A 16,636-nucleotide genomic window follows, 5' to 3' on the forward strand; every position below is an offset into this window, starting at 1 on the left:
CTGCATTAATTATTTAACAGGGGAATAACACCACAATAAGAGTTAGCAAAATGCTTTCTGGACGATATTCAAAACCATTTAACTGGCCAGGAACAGCACCTTGTCGGTTAACTGGTACTTAGCCAATTATCCGCCAATATTCAGCGGGAGATAGCGGCTGTCTCCCGCAGAATATCCCTGATTAGCACTTAATAGATAGCCAGTTATATTGCATATTATAATCAGCTATCTGCTGATTTTCAGTGCATCAGCAGCTAAGTTTGGCAGCCAAATCTAGCCCCATCAATTGCAGGTCTATCTGTGGCCGCTATGAACTTAGCCAGCCAGCGCTGAATATTGGCTTGGCCGGCTGTGTCCTTAGTGGCCAAAAATAGGCCAGATATTCAATGCTGGTCACCGGAAATGGCCCGGCATTGAATATCCAGGTTCAGCACTGACTGCGGGAGGCAGCCAGCTATCTTTTCTGGTCTGATATCAGGCCCGTTGAGTTTTGGGCTTAATGCACTATAATGCAGGATTGTAATGCACAACAAGCCCTTAACTAATGCTGCACCAAGAAGGGTTACATATTAATGTTTCCATTAGTATGCATGGACCTGCTAAGATTTAAGACAGGGCCACTAACCGCCCTTTATTTAGGAAGCGATAAGTGCTCCTGGGTTAACTCTGTGCTAGCCAGTTAGTGCACAGTAAGTGTAACACTCTAGCTGGCTAATGCTTTCACGGCCACTCTCCACCCATGCCACACCCCCTTACAGAAATATTCTAAAACATTCAGTAACACGTGGTAACAGGCAAACTACCACAAAACCCATTAGCACTGTTACAGAGTACCCTATTTCTGAGTGTTAACCACACATTAACTCCCAGATTATATATATGGGGCCTGATATTGAGCTGGCATTGAATATCCAGGCTTATTTTGGCCGCTAAAAAGTTAACTAGCTATGCCAATATTCAGTGCTAGTTGGTTAACTTTTTAGCAGTACAAATAGGCCTACTAAAAATTTAAGTGGACTATTTTGACTGCTCAACATTGCCGGTTTGGTGTTGAATATCCATGCTTAACAAGCTATGTTGCGTGATATAGTCGGTTAGTGGCTAGCCGTTAACCGTGATATTCAGCGGAAGATAACTGGTTATCTCCCGCTGAATATCCACAGTTAAGCACCTAAACACTATTTAGCTAGCCAAGAGCCATTCCTGGCTGGTTAAATAGTTTTGAATATCAGGGACATGGTGTCTAGATTTGTGTGCCACAATTTGGGCATGCTCTTGAGATGTGCGCACAAATTAATTGGCTAATGAGCCAATTAACGTCAATAATTGGGTGCTAACTACCAATTATTGAAGTTAATTGGTGCTCACATGTGGATCTGGCTGTGCGCTATTCTATAAGGCTTAGCACCTAACTCTACTAGAGCATAACTCAAAAGGGAGCATGGCCATGGGCATGTCAGGGACATTCCAAAACATTGCATGCGTAATTACAAAATACTGCCTCAGTGCACCTAAATTGGGCAAAAGTCTGCCACTCAAAGTTAGGCACAGGAATCTGTGCTAAGCACGATTCTATAAAAAGTGCATGCCTTTTATAGAATCACACTTAGATTCTTTATATCATGCCTAAAGAATTGGCGCCAAAATGAAATTAGGCGCTGCTCCACATGACTAAATTTTGTCCAGCCAGTTATGTCAAGTAAAACTTGGTGTAAATCCCAACGCCTAAATTATGCGTGAACCGGGTGCATTCTATAACAATGCACACAGATTTTAGAAACACCAATGCCCATGCTCCTTTTCAACTAGGTGACTTAGAATTTACACACACCACATTACAGAATACACTTAGACAGTTCTGCACATAAATTCTAAATAAAGCCAATTCTGATAATTGGTTGGTAACATCCAATTATCAATGCTGATTAGCTTATTAACCAATTAGCTTATGCACATTGTTATGGAATATGCTTCGATTTCTGTAGGGAAATCTAGAAGTGTCGAATTTTGAGTACCATTTATAAGATTCTCCCTTAAGTGCTTAACACACTTTTGTAAAAAGACTCCCTGGTGTCTTAACAGTTAAACAATAATTCCCAAGTCAAACAGCTCATGTAGATAGGAGTGGAGAATGGATGGGGACTGCGCCATACAGATAACATTGAGGGGTCTGTTTGCTAAGGTGCACTAGCATTTTTAGCACGCACTGAACGTTAGAGACACCCATATATTCCTATGGGTGTCTCTAGCATTAGCGTGCACTAAAAATGCTACTGCGCCTATAGCGCGGCTTAGTAAACAGGGCCCTGAGAATAACCAAATAGCAGTGGCGTAGCAAGGGGGGGCGGGAGGGGCGGTCCACCCCGGGTGTCAGCTCGGGGGGGTGCTCCCTGCCAGCTCCCCCCCCCCTCGGCGAATCGACACCCCCCCCCCCCACCTTTAAGAAGAATATCGGGAGTCGCGCCTGCCCTGCACGTACAAGAAATGTGGACCGTCGGCTCTTCCCTCGCTCTGTCTGTCCCGCCCTCCGCTGACGCAACTTCCTATTTCCGCAAGGGCGGGACAGACAGAGCGAGAGAAGGCCCGACGGTCCACATTTCTTGTATGTGCAGGGCAGGCGCGACTCCAGATATTCTTTTTAAAGGTAGGGTGCGGGAGCTGGTCATCGGGGGGGGGGGGTCATCGTGCTGCACCCGGGGGGGGGGGGTGCAACGGCAAATTGCCCCGCCCCGGGTGGCAGCCCCAACTGCTACGCCACTGCCAAATAGACTCTAAGTTTGAATGATAACTGATTAAGAATTTGAATAGGATGGAATATTCAGGCTAGACATTTTTCTCCTTTTATATTTTTGTTATAATTAATGATCTCCTCATCTGTAATACTCCCCCCCTCCTTTTTTTCCTTTTCTTTTATTAGTGGTCTAAGAAAGAGAGCATATATAATAATCTATGATGGATATTTTCTTATATTTTGATGTTCTCTGTATTGCAGTTTGCAAGTTAATCTTGTAATGTTAAAATAAATATTAATAAAATAAAAATTTTAAAAAAACAGGGCCCTGAGTTTGTTACCATGTGTTAACTGTTAAGGCAGTAGATAACGATAAGCAGTTTACAGTCACCTCAAGAGATGTGGCTAACTGCATAACACATATCTGCCATGTAATTTTCTTGTGATAGCTCTTTCTCTGTGTTATCTGCATGGCAGCCCTTCCAAAATTTCTGGAAATATTCCCAACATTTAACGCAGAGTTTTTGTAGGGACTATGCATTAATTTTGTCAATTACTGTACAGTAATTGCAAGTTTTCATTAAAAAAGCATTATTATTTTCAAAACAAACTTGAATTCCATCTCAAATGTGAAATGAAACCTTTTTTCTGTGAAATGTATATTCATTTATCTCTTCTGTAGATTTTGAAATAATATATTAAGATTGACTCTTACATTAACAATCCACTAACTGCAACAGTTGTTGACTGTGATTGTTTCGAATTTCCCTAGGCGTTGCTACAGTTCCTCAAAAAGGTGGTTGCAAATGAAGAGAAGAACAAAATGAGCCTTTGGAACGTGTCTATGATAATTGCTCCAAACCTGTTCATCTGCAAAGGAAAGAGCGCAAACCAGGAAGAGATGAAGGCAGCTGCCTCCACGGCACACATAGTACGGCTTCTAATACGGTACCAGGACATCCTGTGGACGGTGAGTCCTGCCAACCATATGCTCCACTGTGCACTTCTTAAAATGTATGATTCATTGGGGGGGGGGGGGGGGGGGGGGTTGTTGTTTTTTTAATCTATTCAGCCATTCTGCAGTGAACTGAAAATGGAGAAGAAGAATAAAATATTAAGTAACAATAAAACATCCATTAATAAAATGCAATCGAATAAAAGCTTTAAAAGCTTTCCAGTTGATATTCAACTGGTAGCAGTAGGCGTTTTTTTAAAATGCTGTCTACCGCTGACCAAATTAGATCCAGATATTCAGTGTCAGGCCATGTCTGGGCCATTGGATATCCAGCTGATCAGCAATACCCAAACGTTATGTGGATATGGCCAATATTCATGCTGTACCTGAATAGCTAAACCGGGCAAAGTTAGGACTGCTGTTTAAGTGGTTCTCCACCTTGCCCAGTTAGCTATATTTACACTGGCACTGTATATTGCTGGCACCCGCTGTGGGGAGGTGGGGGATGGGTCCCTTCCAAATGCATTCAGCTATCAGAAGGGGGAGCCGGGGAGGCCTCCCAGGCCTAGGCAGCCAGGGTTAAGAGAGTGGAGTCCCAAGGGAGGGGTTGGAGGACTAGGACATCCTGGGAACAGGAAGTAGGAGGGCAGGCACCTCCAGGGAAAGAAAAGGAAGTCCTGGAGCACATGGAGATAGGAGGAGAGGTTACCAAAGAGCAGGAGGTAGCTGAATCAGTGGACTTTATAGAAGCCAGTGCCCGATTGAACCATGAACAATCCCAGGACCTGGCTGAAGACAGCATGAAAGTAGAGCTAAGTCTTTAATAGGTCCTGGGTGCTACCCAGTTTTCTAGAGTGGACTATTTGCATAAGTTTTGGTTGAAAACCCTGAAAGCTGGAAGAGGGAGTGTGTACCGTAAACACTGAATAGAAGGAGGCTATCCTAGTTAGTGAGTCCAGTGATAGAAAGTTTGTGGGTTTTTTCCCCTTTTGGTTGGAGAGGATAATCTTTTGATAAACAGAGTGTGAACCGATTTGGAACTATAAAATAAAATACACTGGACATCTTTGAATTTTGTGGGGAGAAGGAGGTCAGGAGGGGTGCCAGGTTTTCTTGGCAGGGCCCCAGAGGTGTCAGGACTGGAAGCCAGTATTGCATTTCTTTTTCCTAGATTTTTCTTTTTCTGTGGGGGAGGGGAAGGGACATTCCCACCCACAACCAGCCTGCAGTAATTAAAAGGAGTGGTAGAGGTCCAGGCTGTAGTCTATTTCAGGTGTGGAGAAAAGCAAGCTGGGAAAGCACAGTCTGTGTTTTGTGGTAGAATGTTTGAGCAAACCTTCAATTAAATCCAGAAAAGCAATGGAGCGGAGTTAGTAGTGTGTCAGGGAACCAGTGGCACTCCAAGCACCTGAGCCGGTCATACCCTAACACCACATAACTTTCAGAACCGCCCCTGCACTGCCTGGGCAATGCTATGGTGATTGGAGAAGATATTCAGCAGCATTGCCCCTAAATATCCCCTCTCATCCTGTTTAGCTTGGTTTTACTAGGCAGTAGCATCCCCTGCCTAGCTAATCCCTTTTGAATATCAGGCCTATTATTAGTACAATAAATAATGCATGATAAACATTACCTATCCTTAATAATATTTAATTTGAAAAAAGAAACTAATATTCAGTGATGTGAAAATGCTTTTTGCCCCCTCCTGATTTCCCCTATATATGTCATAATGAATGGTTTCTAATCTTTGAATGAAATGTAATGTTAGGAAAAAGGGAACCCAACTTAACACAACAGTTTTTAAATTATTACATCATTTATTAGATTGAACTGATTGAACACTGCCAGGGTTGATTGCAGCCAGCCCTTTCACAATATATTGAACTTTACCATGAAAGTGAAATAGCCACCACAACGTTTCTATAAGAACTAGCCGTTGAGCCCGTAAAAATGGGCTAGTATAGGACGGGGGGGGGGGGGGGGGTTGAAAGGCCCCCCCCCCGCCACCGAGCTCGCCGCTGCCCCTCCAAGGTCACTGCTACACCCCCCCCCCCCCCCCGGAGTCGCTGCCACCCTTCCACCCGGGCCGGGCCCTCGCTTCGCTATTGAAACAGCGCGGGAACGCAGCATGCAGCTCAGATGAGCTGCCGTCCTTCTTCTCTGCCTGTGTCCCACCCTCGTGGGCGAGGGCGGGACACAGGCAGGGAAGGAAGGCCGACGGCAGCTCAGCTGAGCTGTGTGCACTGTTCCCGCGCTGTTTCTATAGCGGAGCGAATGCCCAGCCCGGGTGGAGAGTGGGTGGCGGCGGCGACCTTGGGGGGGGGGGGAGCGGTAGCAACGGCAGTTTCGTCCCTCCCCTTGCGCAGTAGAGACCCTCTCTGCCCCGCCCCCGTCATCACGTATTGACGCGGGGGCGGGACAGAGAGGGTCTTTACTGCGCATTTGCGAGTGAGTTCGGTCACTCGCTGTTTATATGTTTGATGCTTTGCCATGATCAAAGGAAATTCAAATGGAGAAGACTTAGAACAGTGGTGAATTTTCCCAGGAGAGGCCAGCCTGCCAAAATTACTCCAAGAGTGCAGTGACAACTCATCTGGGAAATTACAAAGGATCCTAGAAGAACATTGACAAAATTGCAGGCCTCTCTAGCCTCAGCTAAGATCAGTATTCATGACTCCACAATAAGAAAGAGACTGGGCAAAAATAGGATTCATGAGAGTTTGCAGCAAGGCAGAAAGTGCTGCAGTCCGAGAGTAACATCAGTGCTTGTCTCACATTTGGAAAAATACACCTGGATGATCCCCAAGCCTTTTGGGATAATGTTTTATGGACAGACGAGTCAAGGGTGGAACTTAGACAATGGAAGTCCCATTACGTCTGGCGTAAAGCAAATGCAGTATTCCACAGTAAGAACATAATACCAACAATCAAACATGGTGGTGTTCATGGCCGGCCCAAGGCAAGATGCCGCCTGAAGTGGAGCTAACATGCCGTAGCCCCCCCCCCCCCCCCCCCCATTCGTGGCGTTTTACCTCACGGTGACGTTCCAAACCAAGCAGCGGCAGCGATTCCCTTATGCTGCCCTGCTATCACCGGCAGCCACTTCTTCTCTTTACTGCGGCTGCCTGGGCCTCTGACGAAACAGGAAGTTACATCAGAGAGGCAGTCACAGCAAAGGGAAGAGGCGGGTGCCAGTAGCGGCAGGGCAGCATATGGGAATCGCTGCCACTGCTGAGTATGGAATGTCACCGTGTGATAAAACACCACAAAAGGGGCTATAGAAGTGATTTATAGTAGTAGTTATAGTAGTAGATGCTGCCCCTCTGAGAAACCGCTCCTGTTGAGAGCCGCCTGAGGCCCCCGCCTCAGGTGACCTAATGGTTGGGCCACCCCTGGTGATGGTAGTGTAATGGTGTGAGGATGCTTTCCTGTTTCAGGACCTGTAAAACTTGCCATTATTGAGTTGACCATGAATTCTGCACTGTACCAGTAAATTCTTAAGGAGAATGTCTAGTCATCTGTCTGCAAAGTAAAGTTGAAGCGTAATTGGGTTATGTAGCAAGACAAGTCTACATCTGAATGGCTAAAGAGAAACAAAATTAAAGTTTTGGATTAGCCTAGTCAAAGCCAACCAAAAGAGATGTTTGGCAGGACCTGAACTGAGCAATTTATGCCTGAAAACATATGAATATATCTGAATTTAAGCAGTTCAGCAAAGAAAAGTAGGCTAAGATTCCTGAACAATGATGTGAACAATTTATATCAAATTGTGGGAAGTATTTGGTTGCAATTATTGCTATGAAAAGTGGTGCAACCAGTTATTAAGGTTAGAAGGCAGTTACTTTTTCAGACGGTGATATAGGTGTTTGATAACTTTGTTTTGTTTATTTATTTTCCATATTTATATCTTGCCTTAAACCAAGGCAGGTTATATCAAAAACATACGTAAAGTCATTACATATATTACATCATAACATAATAATATTCGCCCCATCAAAAATCTTGTATAATCAGTCTTTAGAGTTAACTGCCTAAAACAAGTCCAAGATCATCCCTCAAGGTAGGCTTTCATAAAACAATGGGTTTTTAAATATTTCTTAAATTCTTTCTTAAATAAATGAAGTAATAATTTAAAAACTGCAATATACTTACTCAGTTTTCCTTTTTCTAATATGATATTTTGTTTAAAGATCAAAAATCACTCAGTATGTCATATATAAGTACATAAGTATATTAGGAGACATCAAGAGGGGAGCAAAAAGTTTTCATATTGCTGTAAATCTTACCTCGTAAAAATAACTATCAAATGTACTATTTAGGCTCTGTTTATAGTCCTTCAAATGCTAAATGAAAAACATATGTCTAATACTTTTCTGAAGTGTATTAATTCAGGGCAAAATAGCAGTTCTCTTGGGCCTCTAAGAAAACCTGTCTGTGATTAACTCCCATGTTACCTCTGATAACTATTGCCAGGGGCCTTCATATCACTCTGAAGGAGTGAGTTTATGCCAATCTGCAATCTGTATGAATTCCTTTCAGCTACAGGTCAAAGTCACTGCATATAGTTTGGTCTTTTGAATAAACACAGTACTGCTATCAAGAGAATTAATGTAAAACAATAAAGCAGTATTGGTGCCATCTTTCTTCATAAGAAGCTTGCAAGGTTTGAAAGTTCATGCATTGCAACATTTTTCTTGGTGGTCATTTGAAATCATCAGGACTTACAAAGATTCCAGTTACCTCCTAGACCTATATAAGCTATCAGAACGCTACACTGAAATTGCTGTGAAAATTAAAGTATTTTGTAGGATTGATGCAGCTATACCAAAACCAAACCAAATTCTGTCTTTTAAGACCAAGAATACTGTAATGTCTCTGTATCTCTCCATGGTGCAACCTCATTGCGTTCAATTCTGGTAAGTCAAACAATGAAGTAACATGGTAAACAGAACATGTCCACACACCTGGATTGGCCACTGTTGGAAACAGGATGCTGGGCTTCATGGACCTTTGGTCTTTCCCAGTATGGCAATACTTAAGTAATACCAACAGACTTGTCACTGTATTGTGTCCTTCATCTGCCGAAATCAATTTTTAGCCAGCAGCAACAAATGCTGTTTCAGCAATCTTTTAGAAAACAACAAAAAACGGAAGAAATCCAGAAAGACCAAACTAAAATCACGGGTGTAGAAAAGCCAAAGTATTTTATTATGACCCTACACGGGTCACTGACTATAGAGTCCACGCTTCGCTTGGATATCACTATGAGATTGTCTCAATTTGTGAGAACCTTTGGAAGAATATCTGTATAAGCCAATCTGTAGACCCCTGAAGAAGGCCTTTTTTGGCCGAAACATGGACCGTGTAGGGTCATAATAAAATACTTTGGCTTTTCTACACCCGTGATTTTAGTTTGGTCTTTATGGATTTCTTCCGTTTTTTGTTGTTTTCTTGTGTTTTTGCGGGAGACTTGGACTCTTTTTGTTGTGTTCAGCAATCTTTTAAACAATCCCGAATTCTGAGTCCTTAGGGCTCCAAGAAGTTTGTTCCACTCTGTCGGACCTGATACAGAAAAAGTTTGCCTCCGGGTGTCCTCCAAATGAAACAGCCAAAAATCAGGAATCTCCAAACAGGTATTTTCTGAATGAAGTACCTGCTTCGGACAGTACAAATGAAGACACTCTGATAAATAGCGAGATAAATTGCCATAGAATGTGGTAAAGGCGGTTAGCTTAATGGGGTTTATGTTATATTTGTTTATTAATATTTGTTTAACATTACAAGATTAACTTGCAAGTTGCAATACAGAGAAAAATATACTATAAGAAATTATAGATTGTTAAATTATTATATGCTTTCTTTCTTAGACCACCATAATAAGAGGGAAAAAGGGGGGGAGGGGTATATTAGATGAGGAGATCATAGTTTAAAGAAAAAGAAAATGATAAAGAGTATGTCTAGCCTGAATTTTCCATCTTTTTCAATTACTTAATCAGTTAACATTCATACATAGAGTCTATTTTGTCACTTTTTTCATCTCCAAAAAAGTTTGAAGTTGTTCAAACTTTTTTGGAGATGAAAAAAGTGTCCAAATAGACTCTATGTATGAATGTTAACTGATTAAGTAATTGAAAAAGATGGAAAATTCAGGCTAGACATACTCTTTATCGTTTTATAATAAATATCGTTTTATAAATATCGTTTTATAATAAATATGTATTTTTCGAGCCAGATGTTGTTCTGGCTCGAAAAATACATATTTATTACCCATGAATCTTATAAGGCATTTACACGGATATGCTAATAGGAATGACGCTCCTAATGCCTTAGTCTCTTCCTTGAGAGCCAAAAACATTTTCCTTCTATCTTGTGTTATCTTAGTAACATCCGGGTATATCCATATTCTGGAACCACAAAAAATCTTTGACGAATTCTTAAAGTATAACTTCAAAACTGTTTTTAAATCCTGTTCAAATACAAACGATACTATTAAAGTTCGACGTATTTTCACTTCCAATATTTATTCTTCAAGTAAAGTTGAAATATCTTGAATTCCCAATTCAGGAACATTAACTGAAGGCAAACACTCAGTAACCTCAAGTCCCTTTCCCGCTTGTAAAGGTAATGGAAGATAATAAACTTTGTTTAATGGAGGAATAGACGCGGAGGGACATTGAAGAATATCTGCTAAATATTTTTTAAAGAAATCAGTTGCATTCATTCCTTCTGTCATCGGAAAATTCAAGATTCTTAAGTTTAAATGTCTGTTAAAGTTTTCCATTTGTTCATTTTTTCGAGATATAATAATTTTATCTTTAACCAAGGCTTCAGAAATTGATTTTAAATTTTAAACCTCTGATTGCAGTTGTGAAACTTGGTTAAACGATTCTTGTTTAACTTTATCTATAGTCAAAGTTAAAAGTTCAACTTTACTCACAAGGAGAGACGTATTTTGTGCTGCCTTAGTAACTGTTGTAGTCAATGCTTGTATCGCTTTCCAAATAGACTCTAATGTAGCCACCACCGGAGTCTTTAACTCCGTGTTCACCTCCTCTGTGGTTTGAGGTAAAGATCTGCCGACCTAGGCTTCGAGAGCACTGACTTCCGATTCCTCTAGGCCTTCCTCTAAACCTCTCAGGTTCCTCGCAGGACATGGTGGTGGATTAAGATCCGGTGGAGATAAAGACGTTTCGGTCCCTAGTAGTGCCGTTGCTCCTCCATCAGCTCTAACATCAGGGCTCAACAATCCGGTATCTGGTGGAAAGCTTGTTGCATATCGGTGGAGAGTTTGTTGGATCGGGTACGAAGTTCTGGTCAGCGGCAGTTGACCTTTCACTGCCCCTTTCCTCTTAGTGTGCGGCATATAGTAAAAGTATATAAGAAAAGGTGAAAAGGATGAACCACAAATTCTCTACAAACAAACGCCACACAAGTCAGGCCGCCATTTTGACTCCTCCCCCTTCGGCCCAGTGGTGCGCCTTTGCTTAGTGAGGTTTAAAAAAGGTTTGGATGACTTCTTAAAGGACAAGTTCATAGACCATTATTAAAATGACTTGGGGGAAATCCACTGCTAATTTCTGGGTTAAGCAGCATAAAAATGTATTGAACTTTATTGAGGTATCTTGCCAGGTATTTGTGACCTGGATTGGCTACTGTTGGAAACAGGATGCTGGGCTTGATGGACCTTTGGTCTGTTCCAGTGTGGTAATACTTACGTACTTATGAATCATGATGTACACAATGATGAACCATCATCAGAAGTTTAAACTTAATCCTATCCTGCATAGTTAACCAATTCAGTTTCTGAAAACAGTGGGTTACATGACAGACTTGATCGACTTACCAATTAGAAATACATCCGAAGCAACACAATCTTATCTAAATCTGCACTGCCCAAGCTGCAAAGGACTTAAATACAAAATAACGTATGCATCTAGTTTTTCCTACATAAGCACACAACTGTGGAACGCATTACCAAAAGCCTTGAAAATGACGTACGACCACCTAAACTTCCGGAAATCACTGAAAATCAACCTGTTTAAAAAGGCATACCCTACCGATCCAACTTAAATGCCTACTCTCTGCAACACAACCAAACTAAAGCACGTAATGGACATAACACAACTCTTCCATTCTCCGATTCCCTAATGTGGTTGTGCCACATGAACTTGATCTTATCACAACATCATTTGTTCACACCGGAGCCGGTACTGTGAAAGCCACATTGAGCCTACAAATAGGTGGGAAAATGTGGGATACAAATGCAATAAATAAATAAAATATTTAGACGTCCCATAAATTCAGTGGAAGTAGCTAAAAAAGTTTTCTTTTTGTTTTTTTGCCCCAGTGGGTTCACCTATAAAAAAAACATATATGCTTCCGTTTTGGGATTATGTATTTGTCAATAAAACCTTTTTTAATCCTATCCTTGAACAAACTTTTTTTTTTGCTACTTCCACTCAATTTGCTTGCCTGCGCATATACTTTGATCATCCTTTCAAGTATTTCAGCAATTCTCTGTGCATTCTTCTTTTGTTACAGGTCCCTTCTTTCCTGATTTCCCAAGTGAGAAAAATGAATGAAGCAGCAACAACCAACAACAAGAAGCAGCTGATGTTTGACAAGAGCGTAAGGAAGCTACTGAGGAGGAAAACCATGGAAAGAGAGAGACCTGAAAGGAGACAGGTATGTCATCAATTTATCAAAATAACTGTACAGAAAGCAGCTGAATATTGTCACCTATCTATATAGTGATGGCACTTGCCACTGCGTACCTATATTACATATCATTGTTTCTGTGGATAGGGGCACTGAATATACATAAAGGGTAGATTCTATATATGGCACTGAAAAACAAATATGCCTAAACTTATTCTATAAACTACTCCTAAAGTTAGACGCTGTTTATAGAATATGCCTAGGGCCTGTCCACATGACTAAATCTAATCACAGGAATTTACACCAAGTAAATCTTGGTGCAAATGCCAGCAACTAAGTTTTATTTATTTAGATTTTGCTCACACCTTTTTCAGTAGTAGCTCAAGGTGAGTTACATTCAGGTACACTGGATATTTCTCTGTCCCAGGAGGGCTCACAACCTAAGTTTGTACCTAAGGCAATGGAGGGTTAAGTGACTTGCCCAAGATCACAAGGAGCAGCAGTGGGATTTGAACTGGCCACCTCTGGATTGCAAGACTGGTACTCTAACCACTAGGCCACTCCTCCACTGAGGGCTTAATTCTATATATCGCTCATAAAATTAACGTGTGGTAGGCAATCATGCCTAAACGTATTCCAAATACCTCACATAAATTTACCCGCAGTATTTAGAATACGCTTAGGCGTAGTTAATGCGACTAAATCTACGCACGTCCATTTATGCCAATGAAAGCTGGTGTAAATCCCTGCCTGTAGATTTATACACACTGGCCCTTATTTTATAGCTATGCGCATAAATTTTGGAATGCCCATAAACACACCTATAACCACGCACCTTTTTGCCTATACACATTAGAATTTAGGTACAGTACATTATAGAATATGCTTAGCAATCTACACACGTAAATTCTAATTTTTGCCAATTATTGCTTGTTAAGAGCTGTTAACAATGCTTAACAGCTTATTAAAACAATTAATCTACATGCATAATTATAAAATATGCCTGGATTTATGTGTGTAAACGTGTGTAAATCTAGGTGCGCTATATAGGATTCGGAGGGGGGGAGCGGGTACATTCTATAACAGCATGCATAGTTTTAGAAACACCCACCATCTAGTCATTCCATGCCCATGGCCATGCCCCCTTTTCGGCAGCACTTACTAGAATTTGTGCGCATCACTTTAAAGAATACGCTTAGGAAGTTGTGTACGTATATGCTAATTAAAACCAATTAGTGTCAATAATTGCTTAATTGGCAATTATCAGCACTGATTGACTTGTTAAGATAATTAAGTTGCACGCACAATGCAGAATACGACCTGGACTGCGTGCCCAACTCAAGTCGTACTATATAGAATCTGGGGGAACAGGGGCGGTTCTACAATGGGGTGCCTTCATGTAGGGGCCCCAAGGCCACACATTAGAAGCCAATTCTATAACAGCATCTGGGCAACCGGCTGCCATTATAGAATACTAGTGTAGCCTGGTAGAATACTGTGTTCCAGGTCCACAGATGGTGTAATTATGGACATGGAAATATTAGGCCGGTTGTTCCCAAGCGTAGCCCTGGAGGCACCCCAGCCTGTCAGATTTTCAGGATACCCACAATCAGGTCTTTTTTTGAGGGAGTACTTGGGGGTACTGAGTACCGGCACCCAGTGGCGTAGGAAGGGGGGGGCGGTGGGGCGGTCCGCCCCGGGTACACGCCGCTGGGGGGGTGTCGTCTCCGTTGGGTCCTTGCTCCCTCTGCCCCAGAACAGGTTACTTCCTGTTCCGGGGCAGAGAGAGCAAGGAACCAATGGAGCTGACGCAGCTCCCAGCGACGTAGGCTCCGGGACGGATCGGCCCTCCCACCCCTTGCTGCCAAAGTAAACTACAATGCGTTCCAGCAGGGGGGGAGGGTGCACGCAGGAGGGGGGGCGCCGTGCCCCGCCGGAGGGGGGGCGCCGTGCTGCACCCGGGGGGGTGCGCGGCGGCGACCCGCCCCGGGTGCCAGCCGCCCTCGCTACGGCACTGCCGGCACCTTTTCCATTGTCTGCTACACACCAATTCTGCCTTGTCATAGATTCTGTGACTGGTTGCAGGGGGCCTGGCTATTGTGGGGCGGATCCTTCAGTGACCACCCCAATTCTGAAGGGTGGCCTGGCATTTGAGTACCAGCACCTTTTTTGCTAGAGAAAACACACTGCTCACAATGAATATTCATGAGAGAGATTTGCATGCATTGCCTCCACTGAATGCAAATCTCTCTCATGAATATTCATGGTGGGTATCCTGAAAACCTGACTGGCTGCGATGCCTCCAGGACCAGATTTGGGAACCACTAGCCTAATATTTACATGTCTACAATTACACCATCTGTGGACCTGGCACACATGTGGGCACCTAAATAGGGCAGGGACATGTGCAATTTACAGTATTCTGAAACTTACATGCACAACTGGAAGCTGTACCCATCCTATGCCCATGTGCAGACCCCTTGCATTACGAGCTACAGTGGGGGAAATAAGTATTTGATCCCTTGCTGATTTTGTAAGTTTGCCCACTGACAAAGACATGAGCAGCCCATAATTGAAGGGTAGGTTATTGGTAACAGTGAGAGATAGCACATCACAAATTAAATCCGGAAAATCACATTGTGGAAAGTATATGAATTTATTTGCATTCTGCAGAGGGAAATAAGTATTTGATCCCCCACCAACCAGTAAGAGATCTGGCCCCTACAGACCAGGTAGATGCTCCAAATCAACTCGTTACCTGCATGACAGACAGCTGTCGGCAATGGTCACCTGTATGAAAGACACCTGTCCACAGACTCAGTGAATCAGTCAGACTCTAACCTCTACAAAATGGCCAAGAGCAAGGAGCTGTCTAAGGATGTCAGGGACAAGATCATACACCTGCACAAGGCTGGAATGGGCTACAAAACCATCAGTAAGACGCTGGGCGAGAAGGAGACAACTGTTGGTGCCATAGTAAGAAAATGGAAGAAGTACAAAATGACTGTCAATCGACAAAGATCTGGGGCTCCACGCAAAATCTCACCTCGTGGGGTATCCTTGATCATGAGGAAGGTTAGAAATCAGCCTACAACTACAAGGGGGGAACTTGTCAATGATCTCAAGGCAGCTGGGACCACTGTCACCACGAAAACCATTGGTAACACATTACGACATAACGGATTGCAATCCTGCAGTGCCCGCAAGGTCCCCCTGCTCCGGAAGGCACATGTGACGGCCCGTCTGAAGTTTGCCAGTGAACACCTGGATGATGCCGAGAGTGATTGGGAGAAGGTGCTGTGGTCAGATGAGACAAAAATTGAGCTCTTTGGCATGAACTCAACTCGCCGTGTTTGGAGGAAGAGAAATGCTGCCTATGACCCAAAGAACACCGTCCCCACTGTCAAGCATGGAGGTGGAAATGTTATGTTTTGGGGGTGTTTCTCTGCTAAGGGCACAGGACTACTTCACCGCATCAATGGGAGAATGGATGGGGCCATGTACCGTACAATTCTGAGTGACAACCTCCTTCCCTCCGCCAGGGCCTTAAAAATGGGTCGTGGCTGGGTCTTCCAGCACGACAATGACCCAAAACATACAGCCAAGGCAACAAAGGAGTGGCTCAGGAAGAAGCACATTAGGGTCATGGAGTGGCCTAGCCAGTCACCAGACCTTAATCCCATTGAAAACTTATGGAGGGAGCTGAAGCTGCGAGTTGCCAAGCGACAGCCCAGAACTCTTAATGATTTAGAGATGATCTGCAAAGAGGAGTGGACCAAAACCTCCTGACATGTGTGCAAACCTCATCATCAACTACAGAAGATGTCTGACCGCTGTGCTTGCCAACAAGGGTTTTGCCACCAAGTATTAGGTCTTGTTTGCCAGAGGGATTAAATACTTATTTCCCTCTGCAGAATGCAAATAAATTCATATACTTTCCACAATGTGATTTTCCGGATTTAATTTGTGATGTGCTATCTCTCACTGTTACCAATAACCTACCCTTCAATTATGGGCTGCTCATGTCTTTGTCAGTGGGCAAACTTACAAAATCAGCAAGGGATCAAATACTTATTTCCCCCACTGTATGTAAGTCACACCTTCCTTTTTAAAAAAATGATTATTTATCAAAACAGCCGATATACAAAAGAAAAAAAATGGGATTTCATAAACTGCCTTTCTGTGGTAACAATCAAAGTAGTTTACGTATTATAGACCGGTTCTTATTTTGTACCTGAGGCAAGTACTACTAAATGTGGGTGATTAGATTTTAAAATTGCCCTTAAAATTTT

The 16,636-nt window shown here is 42.8% G+C and overlaps 1 protein-coding gene across 3 annotated transcripts in view; it reads left to right on the forward strand.

The window, feature by feature from the left end:
* Positions 1–16,636, forward strand: part of ARHGAP28 (Rho GTPase activating protein 28) — a 305,117-nt gene that overhangs the window by 263,851 nt on the left and 24,630 nt on the right. For all 3 annotated transcript variants that reach the window (XM_030213207.1, XM_030213199.1, XM_030213215.1), the window contains exons 11-12: positions 3,504–3,701; positions 12,228–12,371. In XM_030213207.1, the coding sequence (XP_030069067.1) occupies positions 3,504–3,701; positions 12,228–12,371 (342 nt within the window). The remainder of the gene's footprint in view (positions 1–3,503; positions 3,702–12,227; positions 12,372–16,636) is intronic.

The sequence above is a fragment of the Microcaecilia unicolor genome, chromosome 1 (assembly GCF_901765095.1).
Source record: "Microcaecilia unicolor chromosome 1, aMicUni1.1, whole genome shotgun sequence".
In the NCBI taxonomy this organism is placed as follows: Eukaryota; Metazoa; Chordata; class Amphibia; order Gymnophiona; family Siphonopidae; genus Microcaecilia; species Microcaecilia unicolor.